Here is a 23,387-nt window from a genome sequence, read left to right as displayed (position 1 = left end):
GTGGTAGCTGGCATCTCTAACTTCAGTTACTCAGGAGGCTGAGACAGGAGAATCGCTTTAACCCGGGAGGTGGAGGTTGCAGTGAGCCGGGATCATGCCATTGCACTCCAGCCTGGGCAACAAGAGCGAAACTCCATCTCAAAAAAACCAAAACAAAACAAACAAAAAAAATTTATAATAGGCCAGGCGCGGTGGCTCACGCCTGTAATCCCAGCACTTTGGGAGGCTGAGGCGGGAGGATCACAAGGTCAGGAGATCGAGACCATCCTGGCTAACATGGTGAAACCCCGTCATTACTAAAAATACAAAAAATTAGCCGGATGTGGTGGTGGGCGCCTGTAGTCCCAGCTACTCGGGAGGCTGAGGCAGGAGAATGGCGTGAACCCGGGAGGTGGAGCTTGCAGTGAGCCAAGATCGCGCCACTGCACTCCAGCCTGGGTGACAGAGCAAGACTCCGTCTCAAAAAAAAAAAAAAAAAAAATTTATAGCCAAAATGAACTAATTAATTACATAGACATTTAATTCAGTTATTCCATAACTACTGGATATTGAGAGTTACATTTAAGTATTTTAAACCTCTTAGCTCCAAAAGATTCGGGCTTTTAAATTAGATATTTCCTGTATACAAAAAAATGAATATAATACACATGATATGAAAATAATAAATTCTCATGTATCCATTATCCAGTGTTAGTTTATTATCAGTTTCCTTGTGTGCCCTGCCCCAATCTTCTTCCCTTTTCTTCTCCCCAGAAGTAACCATTATTCTAAATGTTGTTTTCATCATTCTCTTGCTTTTTTGTTTCAGTTTTCCTATTTATATCCCCCAAATAATTAATGAAGCTTTTTGGTTTTGAATTTTATATGTTATGTCATGCCAGATGTAATAGCGTTCACTCAGTATTCATTTTTGAGATCCATGTTGATGCATGCAATGGTAATTTTTTCATTTAATTGCTTTCTAATATTCCATTTTATGACTGTCTCTATCTACTGTTCTACTAAGGGACATTAGTTTTTTCTACAGTTTTTTTATAATTCATACTCTGCTAGTATGAACCTCCTTATATATATTTCCCAGTGTACATGTAGAAGTTTTGGTTTCGGTTTTGGTTTTGAGTCAGAGTTTCACTCTTGTTGCCCAGTCTGGAATATAATGGCACGATCTCGGCTCACTGCAACCTCTGCCTCCCAGGTTCAAGGAATCCTCCTGCCTCTGCCTCCCGAGTAGCTGGGATTACTGGTGTGTACCACCACGCCCAGCTAATTTTTTGTATTTTTAGTAGAGATTGGGTTTCACCATGTTGGCCAGCTGGTCTTGAACTCCTGACCTCAGGTGATCCACCTGCCTTGGCCTCCCAAAGTACTGGGATTACAGGCTTGAGCCACCACTTCAACTTTTTGTTTGTGCATTTTCAACTTTGCAACGATAGTGTATTTTCAACTTTGTTTTGTGCATTTTCAACTTTGCAAAGATAGTGTATTTATACTTTCATTGACATGTATGAAAGTTGAATACAATGTAATGTTTCGCAGCCTATTTAACATTTGCTATTGTCTGACTTTTTAATTTTCTTTTTCTGTTTTTTTTTTTTTTTTGAGACAGAGTCTCACTCTGTCACCTGGGCTAGCGTACAGTGGTGTGATATCAGCTCACTGCAACCTCTGGATGCAAGCAATCCTCCTGCCTTAGCCTCCAGAGTAGCTGGGACTACAGGTGCGTATCACCACTCCTGACTAATTTTTTTTTTTTTTTTTTGAGACACAGTCTTGCTCTGTCGCCCAGGCTGGAGTGCAGTGGCATGATCTCAGCTCACTGTAAGCTCAGCCTCCCAGTTTCATGCCATTCTCCTGCCTCAGCCTCCCAAGTAGCTGGGACTACAGGCGCCCACCACCACACCTAGCTAATTTTTTGCATTTTTAGTAGAGATGGGTTTTCACCGTGTTAGCCAGGACCGTCTCGATCTCCTGACCTCGTGATCTGCCCGCCTCGGCCTCCCAAAGTGCTGGGATTACAGGCGTGAGCCACTGCGCGTGGCCTCCGACTAATTTTTTAAAATATTTTTTGGTAGAGACGAAGTTTTACCATGTTGGCCAGGCTGGTCTCGAACTCCTGACCTCAAGTGATCTGCCCACCTTGACCTCCCAAAGTGCTGGGATTACAGGTATGAGCCATTACACCTGGCCTATTTTCTTTTTTTTTTTTTTGAGGTGGTCTCACTCTGTCATCCATGCTGGAATGTAGTGCATCTCAGCTCACTGTGACCTCCACCTCCTCCCAAGCTCAAGTGATCCTCCTGCCTTGGCCTTCCAAGGAGCTGGGACTACAGGCATGCACCACCATGCCCTGCTAATTTTTATATTTTTTGTAAAGACAGGGTCTCACTTTGTTGCTGAGGCCAGTCTTGAACTCCTGGGCTCAAGCAATCCACCCACCTCAGCCCCGAGAAGTGTTCCTCCCAAAGTGTTGGGATTGTACATGTGAGCCACTGTGTCCCGCCTGACTTTTTTATTTTCCCAGTATGATGATTGTGAATGGTATCTGGTTTTCATCATTTTAATTAGCATTTCCCTGATTTGTAATGAGGTTCAAAAATCTTTTCATGGGTTCACTAGCCTTTTGTGTTTTGTTTTCTGTGAAATGCCTGTTCATGCCTTTTGCTCATTTTTTAATGAAGCTGTAGGCATTCTTTATATATTCTAGATATCAATATAGATTATTAATCCCTATTAATCTATTGTCAATTTTCCATGTTGCACACATCTTTTCCCATTTGTGGTTTACCTTTTCACTTTTTTTTTTTGTAACAGTGCAAGGATGATGCTGAAAGGAATAACAAGGCTTATCTCTAGGATCCATAAGGTGAGTCCTGACTGACCTGAACACTCTGTGCATACTGCCTTTAGGTTCCCAGATTCTTGTTTTTAGATGGATTCATTGTATCTAGAGTGAAATGCTCTGGAAAACTTCATATGTAACAGGTTTCAGTAGAATAATTGTGCTTGAGAATTTAACATGGAATAGGAGAATTAATATTTTTCCAGAAAACATAAGTAAGTTTGACTGTAATTATCTTTATTAACTTTATTTCTCTAGCCAACTAGAGAATGGTTATCATCCCTTAATGAAGTATTTAAAAGAAAAACAAGTTGCCAATTTACAGCTTTAGCATCTAAAATAGAATAAAAAATAAAATTGTACATGAAAAAGACCATTCTGCTGGTTTACTTCATTTTTTCACATATTTACCAAATAGTTTTTCAGTACTTTCTTTTTTTTTTTTTTTTTTTTTTTGAGACGGAGTCTCGCTCTGTTGCCCAGGCTGGAGTGTGCAGTGGCGCAATCTCGGCTCACTGCAACCTCTGCCTCCTGGGTTCAAGCTATTCTTCTGCCTCAGCCTCCCGAATAGCTGGGACTACAGGCGCTTGCCACCATGCCCGGCTAATTTTTGTATTTTTAGTAGAAACGGTGTTTCATCATATTAGCTAGGCTGGTCTCGAACTCCTGACTTCGTGATCTGCCCACCTAGGCCTCCCAAAGTGCTGGGATTACAGGCGTGAGCCACTGTGCCCGGCCTTCAGTACCTTCTATATGGCAGGTACTCAGAATTCTAAGATGCCTCATTTCACTAATAATAGTTATTATTTGTTGGGTATTATTATGTGCCAGGTACTACACTAAGTGATTTATTTTTTTAATCCTCATGATCAACCCATGAACGAGATAATATCCTTGTTTCACAGATGGAGAAACTAAAGATGAGACTGGCTAGGTAACTTACCTGAGGAAATAGCCTGTGAGGTTGCAAAGCCCACACGAGATGCCAGGTCTGTCTGACTTCAAAGCCTGTGGCCTAACCACTGTGCTCTATTGCATTTTATGGTCCATGTTCTCCAGAAGCTTACAGTCCAGTAGAATCATGAAAAAATGACTATTTCAATATGGTGCTCTTACAGCACCAAAGAGGAGCACCTGAGCTGGATTAGTCGAGTCAGCAGGAGATCCTGAAAGGCTCAGAACTGAGCCAGAAAGACTTGGTCATTTTCAGCTGATTATTTAATTACAGATTAGATTTCCTAGAAAAGGAGCCCTTCCTCCTATATGGCTCTCCCTGCATGTGCCCCCTTCCCTCAGGCCTATATATTAATACATAAAATAACCCATTATTATAAAATGAAACGAAAGCAAGGATCAGCAGAGGGATGGATTCTGGACTCAACTGATCATATTACAAGGCTAAAATAAATTTCCTCTCGGCCGGGCACAGTAGCTCATGCCTGTAATCCCAGCATTTTGGGAGGCCGAGGCGGGCAGATCACCTGAGGTCAGCAGTTTGAGACCAGCCTGGCCAACATAGTGAAACCCCGTCTCTACTAAAAATACAAAAATTAGCTGCATGTGGTGGCACACGCCTGTAATCCCAGCTACTTGGGAGGCTGAGGTAAGAGAATCGCTTGAACCCAAGAGGTGGAGGTTGCAGTGAGCCGAGATCACGCCACTGCACTCTAGCCTGGGCAACAGTAAGACTCCATCTCAAAAGAAAAAAAAAATTTCCTCTTTCTTAATAACAGACAAGAAAGACCTGAGGCTAGACTGTAGAGTGCTGTTGGTGAGAGAAAGTTTTGGTTTTTTTTTTTTACTAGTTTGGTTCAGGGTGACTGTATTAGTCAGGGTTCTCTACAGGGACAGCACTAATAGGATAGAAGTATATATGAAGGAGAGTTTGTTAAGGAGTATTGAGTCACACCATCTGGCGAAGTCCCACAGTAGGCCATGAGCAAGCTGAGGAGCAAGTAAGCCAGTCCAAGTCCCAAAACTTCAAAAGTAGGGAAGCTGACAGTGCAGCCTTCAGTCAGTGGCTAAAGGCCTGAGAGCCCCTGGCAAATCACTGTTGTAAGTCCAAGAGTCCAAAAGCTGAAGAACTTGGAGTCCAGTGTTCGAGGGCGGGAAGCATCTAGCTCAGGAGAAAGATGAAGGCTGGAAGACTCAGCAAGTCGGCTCATCCTACCTTCTTCTGCCTGCTTTATTCTAGCTGCCCTGGCAGGTGATTAGATGGTGTCCACCCACACTGAGGGTGGGTCTGCCTCTCCCAGTCCACTGACTCAAATGTTAATCTCCTTTGGCAACACCCTCACAGACACACCCAGGAACAATACTTTACAGCCTTTAATCCAATCAAGTTGACGCTTAATATTAACCATCACGGTGATCTTCTAGATTGGCTCACAAATGCTCTTTCAGAAACTGCAGGATGTTCATTCTGGAACTGTACAGAGGCAATTGTACAGATGGTTGTTTTCTCTGGAAACAACAGTCTACTTGAGTGATAACATATATAAAACTTTAAGAACTAAAGATTCCATTTTGCTGTAGGCCAGGCATGGTGGCTCACACCTGTAATCCCAGCACTTTGGGAGGCCGAGGCAGGCAGATCACCTGAGGTCGGGAGTTCGAGACCAGCCTGACCAACATGGAGAAACTCCGTCACTACTAAAAATACAAAATTAGCCAGGCGCGGTGGCGCATGCCTGTAATCCCAGCTACTCAGGAGGCTGAGGCAGCAGAATCACTTGAACCTGGGAGGCAGAGGTTGCAGTGAGCCAAGATCACACCATTGCACTCCAGCCTGGGCAACAAGAGTGAAACTCCGTCTCAAAAAAAAAAAAAAAAAAAAAAGATTCCATTTTGCTAGCTTTTAATTTGCTTCAAAAAGTACCTGTAGTTTCAGCTACTTGGGAGGCTGAGGCAGGAGGATCATGTGGGCCCAGGAATTTGAGACTGTCCAGGGCAATATAGCAAGACCCTACCCTATGTCAAAAAAAAAAAAGTGTAACAAAAATGTCATCACATTACTGTAGAAATAGCACCACCTTGTGGCCCTTGAATAGTTTGTTTTCCACTCGGCTTTCTCTCCAGCTAAAGAGGCATGGTGCTTTCTCTCCGGTAGATAAAATTGAGTAGCGTTTAAGTAGTACTAGGGTGTGTTATTCAGATTGCTACCCTGAAGTAACAAGCCTTGTATTCTCAGTGGCCTAACACAAAGGATATTGTTTGTGTTGTGTGCATGTGTTGTGCTTTGTTTTTGCTGTTCCTGTCTTTCAAAAAGGCTTTGCAAGCAAGATTGACGTCTGGATGGAGGGACAAAAGTTTACCTTCTTGGGATACATCGCAACATATAGCTTTTAAGGTGGGGAGGGAGAGATAATTTATACCTCACACTTAATTGGCTCTGATTAGAAAGGACACAATGACACAAGTTATTTCCATTCATAGGTCTTTAGCCAAAGGAATCACATGACCTCTGCTGTTTCTGCAAGGGAGGCTGAGAAGTGTAGAGAACGATTTGGATATTTGGATATTTCCCAAGCATTGCTGCTTCAGCTGTAATTTACAGTCATACATTCTCAGACAAAGCTGGAGCAACTCTAGTACTTGACAGTTACTTTATATTAAAATCTACAAGTAATGGTTCAGAAGTTTCTGTGTATACTTCACAAAGTTTCCTATAGAGCATTTACTTTCCTTCGTGGATGCTTTACGTACTCTCTCATTGCATGTTTTCAGTTTCAGATTCTTTATTCCAGGGCAAACTAAATACCTGTAGTGTGTTAAGTACTCAGAGAGGGAGATATGAAAATGAATAAAATCTGACCCCTTTTCTTCCGAGCATGTAGCCTAGGAGACAAGCATGTGTAAGATAACATGATACAGTTTTTTTTAAAATAGAGACAAACTTGGATGTCAATTCTAGTTCACCACCTAAAACTCTGTGACCTTAATCAAAATTACTCAGCTTCCCTGAACCTTATCTTCCCCATCATAACACACGGTTGATAATATTCTGCCTATCTTCTAGGATTTCTAGGTTTAAAACTAGTACATGTACAATACTGTATTGCCTAACATCTAATAGATACTCAGTTAACAGTAGGCATGAGTACAACTCAAGGCAGTGTAATAAAATTGCTGTGCAATACAAAGAGTGCTATTAGCAGAAAGGAAAGAGAATTACTTTTGACTGGAGGTGTCTGGCAAATTTTCACTGAGGATGTGACATTCGAGTTGAGGCTTGATGAATGGGAAAGATTTAAATGGGGAGAGAGGGAAGTTGAAGTAGAATGAGCAGAAGTATAGAGGCATAAAAGTGACATGTTTTAGCATGGTCATGTGGTTATAAATGAAATTACAAAGGTAGGCTGAAGTCATCACAGTGGTCTAGATTGTTATGCTAAGGAATTTGAGACTTATTTTGACATCGTTCTGGAACCTTCTAAGCTTTTTAAAATTTTTTTATTGTCGGGGTCTCACTGTGCTTCCCTGGCTGATGTGGAACTCCTGCCCTCAAGCAGTCCTTCCACTTTAGTTCCCAAGTAGCTGGGACTACAGGAGTGGACCACCACACCTGGCTCCATCCAAGCTTTTAGATTAGTCGAAGGTTAAACCTATTTTCGGGAAGGTTAAGGACTATGAACGATGAAAAAATCAAAGATTTAGAGATAAAGATACAAGTTAAAATGTTATGTGTTGGCTGGGCATAGTGGCTCACACCCATAATCCCAGCACTTTGGGAGGCTAAGGCGGGCAGATCACCTGAGGTCAGGAGTTCCAGACCAGCGTGACCAACATGGTGAAACCCAGTCTCCACTAAAAATACAAAAATTAGTCAGGCGTGGTGGCGGGCGCCTGTAATCCCAGCTACTGAGGCAGGAGAACCACTTGAACCCGGGGGCAGAGGTTGTAGTGAGCTGAGATCATGCCATTGCATCCCAGCCTGGGCGACAAGAGTGAGACTCCATCTCAAAAAAAAAGAAAAACAAATGTGATGGGTACAATACTGTCTCTCAACCTGTGTAGTGGGAATGTTAGACACATAATTTAGGATCATGTCATAAAATGGGTGTAAGTGTGAGGAGGGATGGTACAGAGATAACATATATTTTCTGCACTCAAAAAGCTGCTTGGTAGGCTGGGCACGGTGGCTCACGCCTGTAATCCCAGCACTTTGGGAGCCTGGGGTGGGAGGACCACCTGAGGTCAGGAGTTTGAGACCAGCCTGGCCAACATGGCAAAATCCTGTCTCTACTAAAAATAGAAAAATTAGCTGGGGGTGGTGGCACACTCCTATAATCCCAGCTGCTCAGGAGGCTGTGTCAGGAGAATCACTTGAACCCAGGAGGCGGAGGTTGCAGAGAGCCAAGATTGTGCCACTGCACCCCAGCCTGGGCAACAGAGCAAGACTCCATCTCAAAAAAAAAAAAAAAACCCACAAAAAGCTGCTTGGTGAGCCAGGTACAGTGGCTCAAACCTATCATCCCAGCACTTTGGGAGGCTGAGGCAGGAGGATCGCGTGAGCGCAGGAAGTTGGAGAGCAGCCTGGGTAACATAGCAAGACCCTGTCTACAAAAAATTAAAAAAATTAGCTAGGCATAGTGGCATGCACCTGTAGTCCCAGCTACTTGGGAGCCTGAGATGGGAGCATGGCTTGGGCCTGGGAGTTTGAGACTACAGTGTGCCGTGATCGTGCCACTGCACTCCAGCCTGGGTGACAGAGCAAGACCCTGTCTTAAAAAAAAGAGAGAGAGTGAGAAGCTGCTTGGTGAGACTATAAAATACTGGTAGCTTTCATATGATAACCTATTTATTAAGCAACTCCCTTATTACACTATCCATTATATTTCTGTTCTCTTGCTTCTCCTGGCTGCATTCCCTAATCTTTTCCTCATAACACATCTTTTCACTTTCTACATAAGGTTTGTTATCCTTAAGCTCAGTTTTGGGGTTTTTCACTTACCATTTTGTTAGATTTGTCTACCGAAATCCGCCCCCTTCCCCTCCCTGTTGGTTCAGAGGTTTCGGTGTACAGTTCACTGAGTTACCTATAGAGCAGTTTGCTTTCACTTAGCTGTGTATTTGACATACTCCCTTATTACATGTCTCTAATGAAAGATCCTTTATTCCAGGGCACAATTAGCAGGAAAATTGTTACAGGGCATGTAATTATAGCTGTCACATAGTGAGGAGCATTGCACTGATCCCCTGATAACTGAGGTGACTGACAGAGAATGAGAATTACACAGTTTTGACAACCATTCATCGCTGTGCAAGCGCATTAAAAGAGCTTTCCTGCTTCAAGTTTGCTAATGGCTATGCTATGTATGCTCCTGAATAATCTCTGACAGAATTGTTTGTTTCCGTATAGGACAGACCCCTGATAAGGCAATACACAGACTGGAACAGATACAGAATATGAATAATGTCATTGGACTTAGTGAATTTTAAATAATAACAGGGATCCTTTTTACATAGAAGAAAAATGTTGCCGGGCGCGGTGGCTCACGCCTGTAATCCCAACACTTTGGGAGGCAGAGGCGGGCGGATCATGAGGTCAGGAGATCGAGACCATCCTGGCTAACACAGTGAAACCCCTACTAAAAATACACCTCTACTAAAAATACAAAAAATTAGCCAGGCGTGGTGGCGGGCGCCTGTAGTCCCAGCTACTCGGGAGGCTGAGGCAGGAGAATGGCGTGAACCCGGGAGGCGGAGCTTGCAGTGAGCCGAGATCGTGCCACTGCACTCCAGCCTGGGCGACAGAGCGAGACTCCATCTCAAAAAAAAAAAGAAAAATGTATGTTAGTGACATCCCTGTTGCAGACATGGCTCACCTTCTCAGTGTTTTGGCAAGCATAAAAAGTTTGATTGGCCAGGTGTGGTGGCTCAAGCCTGTAATCCCAGCATTTTGGGAGGCAGAGGCGGGCAGATCACCTGAGTTCAGGAGTTCAAGACCAGCCTGGCCCATATGGTGAAATCTTGTTTCTACTAAAAATATAAAAAATCAGACGGGTGTGGTGGCGCACGCCTGTAATCCCAGTTACTCAGGAGGCTGAGGCAGGAGAATCACTTGAACCTGGAAGGCGGAGGTTGTAGTGAGCCTGAGATCACGCCATTGCACTCCAGCTTGGGCAACAAGAGAGAAACTACATCTCAAAAAAAAAAAAAAAAAAAAGTTTGATAACCCCGTAACACTGAAATGGTTTCTCTTATAGTTGGACCCTGGGCGTTTTTTACACATGGGGACCCAGGCTCGCCAAAGCATTGCTGCTCACCTAGATAACCAGGTTCCAGTTGAGAGTCCGAGAGCTATTTCCCGCACCAATGAGAATGACCCGGTGAGTTACTAATATGTATATGGGGTTTCTCAGGGCTTATGATTTGTGTTCCTGTCCTCATTTTGCATAGGAAAACTGAAACTGAAAGAAGCTTAGTAGATTTGCATTTACTCAGATAGTGCACCTGAGATAGCACTCTGGAACCCAGATTCTCCCTGTCCCTGTCTGATACTGTGGTAACATACACTGGCCAGCTCGGTCTCTATCAGTTCCCATGTAATCTCTACTAGTGAATTCACCTAGTTCCACGGATTTTGCTGAGCATAGAGTTGTCGAATACTCAATACTTACTAAGTTTAATTTCTTACAGGGTAAGTTTACCAATTATTATTGCTTATATTATGTGTTGGGTGACAGACTTTTTCTTAAAGGACCATGTAGTGAATATTTCAGGCCGATGGACTGAGATGATCTGTCACAAGTACTCAACTCTGCCATAAACAAATGGGTGTGAACATGTTCCAGTAAAACTCTATTTACAAAACAGGTGCCCAGCCATAACTTAACAAACTCTGGTATGGAGAGTACTAAAGAAATTAAACTACTTGCCCACAATTTTCTACCAGGGCAGGTTCAGAAGCCAATTTTTCTAATAACCAATCTGGTGCTATTTTGCAGTTTTGTAAGTGGATTTCCTAGGGTCTGGAGAGGGAACTAACTTGATTTGTTGTGAGAAGAGCAGCATTTAAAGTGAATTTTGTCTGCAGAAGCCAGGATTCCAGCAGTATCTAGTGTTGCATTTTCTAGTCCAGTTCCCCATTAGACTGGATATTGATTTCTTTTTGTTGCTGCCTCTCATAAATGAAATTAATTTGTGGTGTGTGCTGTAATGTTAGGAACCAATAGCTTTCTTTCCCTGCCCCTACCCTCTGAGTCTTCCCATCTTAATATAGTCTGTGTGGAAAGAAAAAGTAAACACCCATTACCCAAAACATGATCTCAGCAGGGTGTGTTTTAAATATATCTCTAGCCTTTGGCCATGCGGGGTGGCTCACGACTGTCATCCTAGCACTTTGGGAGGCCGAGGCAGGAGGATCACTTGAGGTCAGGAGTTCTAGACCAGCCTAGCCAACATGGCAAAAGCCTGTCTACTAAAAATACTAAAATTAGCTGGGTGTGGTGGCGGGCACCTGTAATCCCAGCTACTCAGGAGGCTGAGGCAGGAGAATTGCTTGAACCCAGGAGGCAGAAGTTGCAGTGAGCCAAGATCGCGCCACTGCACTCCAGGCTGGGCAAGAGAGCAAGACTCTGTCTTAAAAAGTATATATATATGGCTGAGTGAGGTGGCTCACGCCTGTAATCCCAGCATTTTGGGAGGCCAAGGCAGGCGGATCATGAGGTCAGGAGACTGAGACCATCCTGGCTAACACAGTGAAACCCCATCTCTACTAAAAATACAAAAAAAATTAGTTGAGCATGGTGGCGGGCGCCTGTAATCCTAGCTACTCGGGAGACTGAGGCAGGAGAATGGTATGAACCTGGAGGTGGAGCTTGCAGTGAGCTGAGATCGTGCTACTGCACTCCAGCCTGGGCGACAGTGCAAGACTCTGTCTAAAAAAAAAAAAAAAAGAAAGATAGATAGATAGATAGATAGATAGATAGATAGATAGATGCAGAGATATATATATACCATTCACCTATTTTCACAAACACAAAATGAAGTAGAATAAATGAATCAAGCCACTGAAGTGTCTTTTCAGCTTTCTCTGTAATTGCAGTCCTTTTATCTGCCAATTCCTCTGGGGTTTCTATGGAAACAGCAGCATGCAGATGATCTTGTCACATGACTGGAGCATCTCTATACACAGCACAGAAGAATCCAGATGGCAAGAATTGTCTTTGCTACCCCTACATCTACGGTTTACTTTGATGAGCAATTGGCTTCATTATTTGGGCCACCACTTTTATATACATACTGGGTTTGAGGGCAGCAACCAGCATTCTTGGCTAAGATAAATGAGGCTGGGCACAGTAGCTTATGCCTGTAATCCCAGGACTTTGGGAGGCCTAGGTGGGAGGATCACTTGAGCATAGGAGTTCTAGACTAGCCTAGGCAACATAGCAAGACCCTAACTCTACAACAATTTTTTTTTTTTTTTTTTTTTTTTTTTTTGAGACAGAGTTTCACTCTTCTTGCCCAGGCTGGAGTGCAATGGCGCAGTCTCGTCTCACTGCAACCTCCACCTCCTAGGTTTAAATGATTTTCCTGTCTCAGCCTCCCAAGTAGCTGTGATTACAGGCATCCACCACCATGCCTGGCTAAGTTTTGTATTTTTAGTACAGATGGGGTTTTACCATGTTGGCCAGGCTGGTCTTGAATTCCTGACCTCAGGCAATCCGCTCACCTTGGCCTCCTAAAGTGCTGGGATTACAGGCATGAGCCACTGTGCCCAGCCAAAAAAAATTTTCTTTTTCTTTTTCTTTTTTTTAGACGGAGCCTTGCTCTGTCACCCAGGCTGGAGTGCAGTGGCGTGATCTTGGCTCCCTGGATCCTCCACCTCCCGGGTTCAAGCAGTTCTCTGCCTCAGCCTCCCGAATAGCTGGGATTACAGGCGCCTGCCACCGTGCCTGGCTAATTTTTTGTATTTTTTGTAGAGACAGGCTTTCACCCTCTTGGCCAGGCTGGTCTTGAACTCCTGACCTCATAATCCACCTGCCTTGGCCTCCCATAGTGCTGGGATGACAGGCATGAGCCACTGCACTCGGCCAAAAGTTTTTCAATTAGCAGTGCATAGTGGCATGTGCCTGTAGTCCCAGCTACTTGAGAGGTTTAGGTACAAGGATCACTTGAGCCCAGGAGGTCAAGGCTATAGTCAGCTGAGATCAGGCCACTGCACTCCAGTCTGGGCAACAGGCTTTCTCAAAACAATGGGAGATATCTTTTCCAGCTTTAAGAGATGAGTGGTCCAGGCACAGTGGCTCACGCCTGTAATCCCAACACTAAGAGGCCAAAGTGGGAGGATCACTTGAGCTCAGGAGTTCAAGACCAACCTGGGCAACATAGCAAGACCTCATCTCTACCAAAAAAGTAAAAAAATGAGCCAGGTGTAGTGGTGCACACCTGTGGTCCCAGCTACTTGTGAGGCTGAGGCGGGAGGATCTCTTGAGCCTGGGAATTGGAGGCCTCAGTGAGCCGTGATTGTACCACTGCATTCCAGCCTGGTAAACCGAGCAAGATCTTGTTTCAAAAAAAAAAAAAAAAAAAAAAAAGACATAAAGGCCGGGTGCAGTGGCTCACGCCTGTAATCCCAGCACTTTGGGAAGCTGAGGCAGGTGGATCACTTGAGGTCGGGAGTTCAAGACCAGCCTGTCTCTACTAAACATGGAGAAACCCTGTCTCTACTAAAAATACAAAATTAGCCAGGCGTGGTGGCACATGCCTGTGATCCTAGCTACGTGGGAGGGTGAGGCAGGAGAATTGGTTGAACCCGGGAGGCGGAGGTTGTGGTGAGCCAAGATCGTGCCATTACACTTCGGCCTGGGCAACAAGAGTGAAACTCCATCTCAAAAAAAAAAAACAAAACAAACAAACCAAAAAAAAACACATAAAGACATGAGTGAATAGCAGGCCTTATCCAATTTTCAAAGTCTTGGTCACAGATAAAAAGACAAGGCTGGGCTAGGCGCTGTGGCTCACGCCTGTAATCCCAGCACTTTGGGAGGTCGAGGTGAGCGGATCACAAGGTCAAGAGATCAAGACCATCCTGGTCAACATGGTGAAATCCCGTCTCTACTAAAAATACAAAAATTAGCTGGGCGTGGTGGCGCGTGCCTGTAGTCCCAGATGCTCGGGAGGCTGAGGCAGGAGAATCTCTTGAACCCGGGAGGCGGGGGTTGCAGTGAGCCGAGATTACACCATTGCACTCCAGCCTGGGTGACAGAGCGAGACTCCGTCTCAAAAAAAGAAGAAGACAAGGCTGGGCAAGATGGCTCACCCTGTAATCGCAGCATTTTGGGAGGCTGAGGCAGGCAGATCACCTGAGGTCAGGAGTTTAAGACCAGCCTGACCAACATGGTGAAACCCCGTCTCTACTAAAAATACAAAAATTAGCCGGGTGCGGTGGCAGATTGTAATGCCAGCTACTGGGAGGCTGAGGTAGGAGAATTGCTTGTACCCAGGAGGCGGAGGTTGCAGTGAGCTAAGATCGCACCATTGCACTCCTGCCTGGGTGACAAAAGTAAAACTCCATTTTAAAAATAATATATATATATATGTATGTGTATATATATATGTATGTATGTGTATATATATGTATGTATGTATGTATATATATATATACACATAGACATACATATATACACACACATAGATAAGACAAAAAAGAAAGTCTTGGTCACTTTGTCACCATTATACCTGTTTGCACTCTTATTTCCTAGGCCAAGCATGGGGATCAGCACGAGGGTCAGCACTACAACATCTCCCCCCAGGATTTGAAGACTGTATTTCCCCATGGCCTTCCTCCTCGCTTTGTGATGCAGGTGCTCAAGACAGGGAATGGAATTGGAGGGAGCCCAGAACACAAGCTGCTGCTAGCAAAGGAGTGGGGCTAAATGAGAAGAAAATTTAAAAAGATGAAATTTAATCTGAAAAACAGAAATTCATGTGTTGATTACCTTTTGTGACTAGTACAATTACTTTAAGCTCATGTTTAAACAATATTGATGTTTTCCTCCTTGTATAGCCCAAGAAGATTCCAGTAATTTCAGCATCAAATAATTGTTTTAAATGAACTTAAAATTTGCCTTGGCAAAATATCATGAAAATAGTTAATATGCTGCACAAAAGCAAAATCATAGTACACTCCTGAGCTAAATAGAAGCAATATTTTGATTAGATGCATTGGTTTTTATTCTCTTGTGGATTTTGTGAAAATGTTATCAAACTTGCCTGTGCAGGTGAGTTTTAGCATGCGAGCCAGAGGATCTCATTTCTTTAGTGTGGTTTATTTCGGGAAATTAGATGAATAATAAGGGCATAACAGGCTGGGCGCTATGGCTCACGCCTGTAATACCAGCTGCACTTTGGGAGGCCAAGGTGGAAGGATCACTTGGGCCCAGGAGTTCGAGACCAGTCTAGGCAACATAGGGAGACCTGTCTCTACAAAAATTAAAAATTAAAAATTAGCCGGGCATGATGCACACCTGTAGTCACAGCTACTCAGGTGGCTGAGGTTGGAGGATCGCTTGAGCTCAGGAGGTGAGGGCTTCAGTGAGCCATGATTGCACCACTGTACCCCAGCCTGGGCAACAGAGCAAGACCTTATCTCAAGCATAAAATAAAATAAGGTATAACAGGCCAGGCAAGGTAGTTTATGCCTGTAGTCTCAGCACTTTGGGAGGTGAAGGTGGGAGGATTGTTTGAGCGCAGGAGTTCAAGACCAGCTGGGCCATATAATGAGACTGTATCTTTATTTAGAAAAGAAAAACATGGGCAACCCTCTCGGGTCCCCTTCCACACTGTGGAAGCTTTGTTCTTTTGCTCTTCTCAATAAATCTTGCTGCTGCTCACTTAAAATAAAAGAAAAACATTTAGTCATGTGTGGTAGCTGCTTAGGAGGCTGAGGCAGGAGGATGGCTTGAGCCCAGGAGTTCAGGCTGCAGTGAGCTACGATAGTGCCACGGCACCCCAACTCGGACAACAGAGTGAGACCCTGTCTCCAAAAAACAATTTTAATTAAAAAAAATTTTGTTGAAGAAATCATCTGCAGTGGCACTTTAAACTGTTCCAAGACATACACAGTACAATGTTTATTCAGCTTCAGAGTTGTGAGGTTCTATCATTAATTAACTATTTGAAGTTGTTTTCAGACTGGCTTAACCAACAATACTCTGGAAGAACTTACAGGTTCTTTTCATAATTTTCATTTACATGAAGGCCTACTTCCTCACCATTGTTTGTGGATATTAGCATTGTCATACTGCCTAATATGACTTTTTTTTTTTTTTAAATACTGCTCCTTTTGGAGCAGACCTAACTCACGGACAGTGTGCTCAGAGTAGCTGACTTTATTTTATTACTATTATTTTAATTATAGAGACAGGGTCTCACTCTGACAACCAGGCTGGAGTACAGTGGCGTGACCACAGCCCACAGCACACTCTACATCTCTGACCTCCTGGGCTCAAGCGATCCTCCTGTATTGGCATCTCGAAGTGCTGGGATTACAGGTGTGAGCCACAGCTCCCAGCCCTGATGTGACTTTTTTTTGAAATGGAGTTTCACTTTTGTCGCCCAGGCTGGAATGCAGTGATGCGATCTCAGCTCACTGCAACCTACGCCTCCTGGGTTCAAGTGATTCTCCTGCCTCAGCCTCCCAAGGAGCTGGGATTACAGGTGCTCACCACCACACCTGGCTAATTTTTATATTTTTAGTAGACATGGGGATTTGCCATATTGGCCAGGCTGCTCTCCAACTCCTAACCTCAGGTGATCCACCTGCCTTGGCCTCCCAAAGTGCTGGGATTACAGGCATGAGCCACCACGCCCAGCCAACATTTGTTTTAATACCTTTATCATGTTTTTTTGAACATTGAGCCTTCTATTAAGTTTGGAATTGCCTGTCAAATCCTACACCAATTCAATTGTTTTGTTAGGATTTCTTTTAAAAATATCAACACTGGCTGGGTACAATGGCTCACGCCTGTAATTCCAGCACTTTGGGAAGCTGAGGTGGGCAGATTACTTAAGGCCAGGAGTTCAAGATGAGCCTGGCCAACATGGTGAAACTCCATCTCTACTAAAAATACAAAAATTAGCTGGGCGTGGTGGCACACGCCTGTAGTCACAGCTACTTGTGAGGCTGAAGCAGGAGAATCGCTTGAACCCGGGAGGCGGAGGTTGCAGTGAGCTGAGATCGTGTCACTGCACTCCAGCCTGTGCGACAGAGCGAGACTCTGTCTCAAAAAAAAAAAAAAAAAAATTAACACTATTTTAGTTATACTTACAAACAGTATTTGTTAGATATTCTTATTAGTAGACATATTTTAATATTTTCTTTGCAAATCAGTTTCACACACATTAGTGCTTCCCAAATTTCCCACCAAAGTATTCTGGTAGCAAAAGGGGAATTAAACTCTGAAAGGTTAGTATGCTGGAGGTATGAGGTATGGATGGCCTTAGAGTTGTGAGGCAGCTGGTCACACCTGCTCCTGAGCCGCCATGTATTTAGTTCTAGAGAAAAAAGTCTAAATGGTTAAAGTAATAAAAATAAATTTTAGGCCAGGTGCGGTGGCTCACGCCTATAATCCCAGCACCTTGGGAGGCTGAGGCGGGTGGATCATGAGGTCAGGAGTTCGAGACCAGCCTGACCAACATGGTGAAAGCCTGTCTCTACTAAAGTTACAAAAATCAGCCTGGCATGGTGGTGGCACCTGTAATCCCAGCTACTGAGGAGGCTGAGGCAGAAGAATTGCTTGAACCCCGGAGGCGGAGGTTGCAGTGAGCCGAGATCGCACCACTGCACTCTAGCCTGGGTGACAGAGTGACACTCTGTCTCAAAAAAAAAAAAAAAAAAAAATTAACTAAAAATAAATTTTAGGCCAGGTGCAGTGGCTCACGCCTGTAATCCCTGCACTTTGGGAGGCCGAGGCGGGGGTGTCACCTGAGGTCGGGAGTTTGAGACCAGCCTGACCAACATGGAGAAACTCCTTCTGTACTAAAAATACAAAATAGCCGGGCATGGTGGTGGGTGCCTGTAATCCCAGCTACTCGGGAGGCTGAGGCAGGAGAATCACTTGAACTGGGAGGCAGAGGTTGTGGTGAGCCGAGATCGTGCCATTGCACTCCAGCCTGGGCAACAAGAGTGAAACTCCGTCTCAAAAAAAAAAAAAGAAAAAAAATGTAAAGAGTTAATGTTTATTGAATTATTAACTTGTGTCAGAAATTTTAAGCATTTTTCTATATGCTTTCCATATTTACAGTGGCCCTAAGTGGTATACATAATTTTGTTATGAGATATATCAATTATTTATAGATTTCAGCTGAGATAGACTATATGCTTCAGTAACAGGAATAATCAAAAGCTGACTATCATGTTACTTAGTGTGGAATAATGTATTTCAGTTTTTAGCTAAGTTATATGGATAGATTTTCAAACTCAGTACCAACCCAGCTTCTCCTAACTGAATAAATTAGAGGCATGCAATCTGATGGTCTTGGTTGCCACTTTAGGCAGAGTATATATACCACCCCCCCACCCACTCCTTCCACACCCCACCCACTCTTTCCTTCTTTCCTACTTTATCAGGTGAAGACATTCAGTGAAGCTTGCCTGATGGTAAGGAAACCAGCCCTAGAACTTCTGCATTACCTGAAAAACACCAGTTTTGCTTATCCGGCTATACGATATCTTCTGTGTATCCTTTCCTGCCTGCGTGGACCCTCATGAGCCAATGCTTTCTCCCCTCAAATAAGGCAACAGAAGAAATGAAAAAAAGTACTGTTGAGGCCGGGCACGGTAGCTCACACCTATAATCCCAGGAGTTTGGGAAGCCGAGGCAGGCGTATCGCCTGAAGTCAGGAGTTCAAGACCTGCCTGGCCAACATGGCGAAACCCCGCATTTACTAAAAATGCAATATATTAGCCGGGTGTGGTAGCGTGCACCTGTAATCCCAGCTACTTGGGAAGCTGAGGCAGGAGAATCGCTTGAACCCGGGAAGCGGAGGTTGCTGTGAGCTGATATCAAGCCACTGCACTCCAACCCCATCTCAAAAAAACAAAACAAAGCATAACTACTGTTCACAGTACAAGTGATCCTTCCAGTCATGTTTTCTTTAACAACACATACTTTAGATGGAGAGAAGGGAACAGGAAAAACCCTAAGTCTTTGCCATGTTATTCATTTCTGTGCAAAACAGGACTGGCTGATACTACATATTCCAGATGGTAAGAACTTCCTGTTGTTTCTTCTGTCTGTTAGGTTTAGTTATCCTGTTACTGTGGTAGCCTTGCAGCTTTAATTTTCTTTTCTTTTCTTTTTTTTTTTTTTTTTGAGATGGAGTTTCGCTCTTGTCGGCCAGTCTGGAGCGCAGAGGCGCAATCTCAGGTCACTGCAACCTCCGCCTCCCAGGCTCAAGAGATTCTCCTGCCCTCAGCCTCCCAAGTAGCTGGGATTACAGGCACCCACCACACCACCACACCCAGCTAATTTTTTTTTTTTTTTTTTTTTTTTTGAGACAGAGTCTTGCTCTGTCGCCCAGGCTGGAGTGCAGTGGCACGATCTCAGCTCACTGCAAGCTCCGCCTCCCGGGTTCACACCATTCTTCTGCCTCAGCCTCCTGAGTAGCTGGGACTACAGGCGCCCGCCACCATGCCCGGCTAATTTTTTTTGTATTTTTAGTAGAGACAGGGTTTCACCATGTTGGCCAGGCTGGTCTCGAACTCCTGACTTCAGGTGATCCACCTGCCTCGGCCTCCCAAAGTGCTGGGATTACAGGCATGAGCCATTGCACCCGGCCTCAGCTTTACTTTCCTAACAGGGATCTGATAGCTAAAGGAAAAGCCTTTGCCAGTCACGATGGCTCAAACCTATAATCCCAGCACTTTGGGAGGCTGAGGCTGGAATATTGCTTAGAGCCCAGGAGGAGGCTGCAGTGAGCTGTGATCGCACCACTACACTCTAGCGTGGGCAACAAAGCAAGACCCTGTCTCAAAAAAAAAAAAAAAGAAGAAGAAGAAAAGCCTTTACTCCAGATGTAGAGCAGTCTGAGCTCATCCATCATGATTTCTTCGTGATATTACTGCCAAGCAGATTATAAGGTGAAGTCAATGTGACAAAAGGAAATTCGGCTAAAAGCTTCCTGAAGCCTTTTGATGCTAAGCAGTCCTTCTTTTGATATTTAATACCCATGGACATAAACTTCTGCCTTAGAGGTCGCCATGGAGTTTTGTTTTGTTTTGTTTTGTTTTTGCCATCTGTTAACAGTCCTGAGTACCCACAGAGCCTTTTACTATTTATCAGCATTCTAGAGTCATCAGTATGGATTGTCAAAACTTGCATTTGTCTCTTTTTTGTTCAGTGTTGTGTGCATCCACATTTTCTTTCTTTTTTAAACAACCCTGCTTATGTAACATCCACATTTTCTGACTTACCTTTCAAACCTGCCAGAAAGCAGAAGTGATATTTAATACACTTGGTATGTTTTATATATTGATTCTAATGATAATGTTTAGTCTAAGATGGACCTGACAAGGCCAGGCATAGTGGTTCAACAGCACTTTGAGAGGCTGAGGCAGGATGATTGCCTGAGCCTAGGAGTTCAAGGTTACAGTGAACTGTGATCACATCCTGCCTTCTAGCCTGGGTGACAGAGCAAGACCCTGTCTCAAAAAAAAAAAAAAAAAGAAAAGACATATATATGAGAAACTAAAGTCATTTCCCATAACTTAAAAGAGGCATAGAATATTTCAAGTTGAATACAGTTTCTGCCTGGCTTGTTTTCTTCTGCCTCTTTTTTTTAAAGCTCATCTTTGGGTGAAAAATTGTCAGGATCTTCTGCAGTCCAGCTACAACAAACAGCGCTTTGATCAACCTTTAGAGGCTTCAACCTGGCTGAAGAATTTCAAAACTACAAATGAGCGCTTCCTGAACCAGGTGACTAGACTCCCAGAAGTTGAGTGCTAGGTAGTCCTTACATGGATTCTTTGTGCCCTGAGTACCAATAGACTATGGAGAACTGATACTGGAGTTGGAATAACTGTATCATTTTTAATTTCTTTCATATGTTTTGCTCACAGTGGACTCATAACTTGAAACTCATTTATCCATGTGAAATAAATAGGCAACAGTAAGTTGTTCCCATTTTGTGGGTAGCAAAGTGAAATCCAGTTGATTCATTGACTTTTCAAGGTACAGCCTCCAGTCCCTTGCAAGCACATTTCCAACTACATGATTTTCTCCAGACAATATCTTTTTAGGGAACCAGAAATGTATTGGAAAAATTCTTCTTTACCCTGGTGATTCTTGGATACCCTGTCTAGACCAGGGGCCTTCAACTCTGGATATAAAGCAGAGTCACCTAAGAGCTTGTTAAAAATGCAGATGCCAGAGTCTCATTCTGGACATTTTCATCAGAATCCCTTATGTATGTTTCTTCAAGGCTCCAAGCAGAAATGGATTAGAAAGCATTCACTTTGGTCAGGCACAGGGGCTCACACCTGTAATGTCAGCACTTTGGGAGGCCAAGGCAGGCAGATCACCTGAGGTCAGGAGTTCAAGATGAGCCTGGCCAACATGGTGAAACCCCATCTCTACTAAAAATACAAATATTAGCCAGGTGTGGTGGTGCACGCCTGTAGGCCCATCTATTCAGGAGGCTGAGGCAGGGGAATCTCTTGAACCTGGGAATCAGAGGTTGCAGTGAGCCGAGATAGCGCCATTGTACTCCAGCCTGGGTAACAGAGCGAGATATGGTCTCAAAAAAAAGATAAAAGAGGTCAGGCATGTGGCTCAGACATGTAATTCCAGCATTTTGGGAGGCCGAGGTGGGCAGATCACCTGAGGTCAGGAATTCTAGACCAGCCTGGCCAACATGGCGAAACCCCATCTCTACTAAAAATACAAAAATTAGCCAGGCGTGGTGACACACGCCTGAAATCCCAGCTACTTGGGAGGCTGAGGCAAGAGAATCCCTTGAACCTGGGAGGTGGATGTTGCAGCGAGCTGAGATCATGCCACTGCACTTCAGCCTGGGTTACAGAGAAAGAAGCTGTCTCAAAAAAAAAAGAAAGAAAAGAAAGCATTCACTTCTACATTGAGGTCTCTTACAGAACCTGAACAATAGATTAAAATGAACTCCTGTTAACCTTAGCCTCCAACCTTTTCAAGGGATGGTTTCACCCTTAGGCCAAGTAGCCTTTTTTTTGGTTTTTATTTTCTTTGCTTGCTTTTAGATAAAAGTTCAAGAGAAGTATGTCTGGAATAAGAGAGAAAGCACTGAGAAAGGGAGTCCTCTGGGAGAAGTGGTTGAACAGGTATAAGAAAAAACACTGAATGTGTAACATGCGATAACAAGAGAAGGCCTCTGGTAGCACTACAATCCACTGTCTCTCCCAATAGGGCATAACACGGGTGAGGAACGCCACAGATGCAGTTGGAATTGTGCTGAAAGAGCTAAAGAGGCAAAGTTCTTTGGGTATGTTTCACCTCCTAGTGGCCGTGGATGGAATCAATGCTCTTTGGGGAAGAACCACTCTGAAAAGAGAAGATAAAAGCCCGGTAGGAAAACTGGGTGTCTCTATCTTGTTTCTCTGATTTCTGATTCCATCAGTATGGAGGCTGGGTCTTAGCCTTGTAGACCATGCAATATGTTTTCTTGCCCTAGGAATATTTGAAGATAAACAGTAAAGAGCTGGGTGCAGTGGCTCACGCCTGTAATCCCAGTGGCTCACGAGGCTGAGGTGGGAGGATCGCTTGAGGCCAGGAGTTCAACACTAGGATGGGCACTATAGCAAGGCCCCTGCCTCTAAAAAAATAAGAAATTAGCCGCTAGCCGGCATGGTGGCACACACCTGTAGTCACCGCTACTGGAAGGCTGAGGCCAGAGGATCACTTGAGCCCTGGAGTTCAAGGTTGTAGTGTGGCATGATTGCAACACTGCACACCAACCTGGGTGACAGAGTGAAATCCTGTCTCTTAAAAAATATATATATGGCTGGGCGCAGTGGCTCATGCCTGTAATCCTAGCACTTGGGGAGGCTGAGGCGGGCGGATCACCTGAGCTTGGAGTTCGAGACCAGCCTGACCAACATGGAGAAACCCATCTCTACTAAAAATACAAAATTAGCCGGGCATGGTGGTGCATGACTAATCCCAGTTACTCGGGAGGCTGAGGCAGGAGAATCGCTTGAACCCAGGAGGCGGAGGTTGCAGTGAGCCGAGATCGCCATATATATATATTCATATATATGTATATATACACACATATATATTCATATATGTATATATACACACATATATTCATATATATTTATATATACATATATTCATATATGTATTCATAATATATGAATATACCTATATGTTCATATATGTATATATAATATTCATATATGTATATATGTATATATGCACACATACATATTCGTATATGTATATGCACACATACATATTCGTATATATATGTGAAGATAAACAGCAAGGCCTGGTGTGATGGCTGATAAATCCCAGCACTTTTAGGAGGCCAAGATAGGTGATTTGCTTGAGTCCAGGAGTTTGGA

General features: G+C 43.9%; 1 protein-coding gene across 16 annotated transcripts in view; it reads left to right on the top strand.

Annotated features, from left to right (window-relative positions):
* The window catches only part of DAP3 (death associated protein 3), a 48,246-nt gene that overhangs the window by 16,727 nt on the left and 8,132 nt on the right, over nucleotides 1–23,387 (top strand). For 4 of the 16 annotated variants that reach the window (XM_063812497.1, XM_024348898.3, XM_054672369.2 and 1 more), the window contains exons 2-10: nucleotides 1,607–1,717; nucleotides 2,812–2,863; nucleotides 10,048–10,170; nucleotides 14,548–14,649; nucleotides 18,417–18,525; nucleotides 18,963–19,055; nucleotides 20,633–20,763; nucleotides 22,062–22,142; nucleotides 22,228–22,386. In XM_063812497.1, the coding sequence (XP_063668567.1) occupies nucleotides 2,819–2,863; nucleotides 10,048–10,170; nucleotides 14,548–14,649; nucleotides 18,417–18,525; nucleotides 18,963–19,055; nucleotides 20,633–20,763; nucleotides 22,062–22,142; nucleotides 22,228–22,386 (843 nt within the window). In that variant the 5' untranslated portion in view covers nucleotides 1,607–1,717; nucleotides 2,812–2,818. The remainder of the gene's footprint in view (nucleotides 1–1,606; nucleotides 1,718–2,811; nucleotides 2,864–10,047; nucleotides 10,171–14,547; nucleotides 14,650–18,416; nucleotides 18,526–18,962; nucleotides 19,056–20,632; nucleotides 20,764–22,061; nucleotides 22,143–22,227; nucleotides 22,387–23,387) is intronic. The other 12 variants (XM_016947186.3, XM_063812494.1, XM_016947231.3 and 9 more) reach the window with 6 other exon arrangements.

This window comes from Pan troglodytes, chromosome 1 (assembly GCF_028858775.2).
Source record: "Pan troglodytes isolate AG18354 chromosome 1, NHGRI_mPanTro3-v2.0_pri, whole genome shotgun sequence".
In the NCBI taxonomy this organism is placed as follows: domain Eukaryota; kingdom Metazoa; phylum Chordata; class Mammalia; order Primates; family Hominidae; genus Pan; species Pan troglodytes.
The sequence above is the reverse complement of the archived record's forward strand: the minus strand, read 5'-3'. Positions and strand labels throughout refer to the sequence as shown.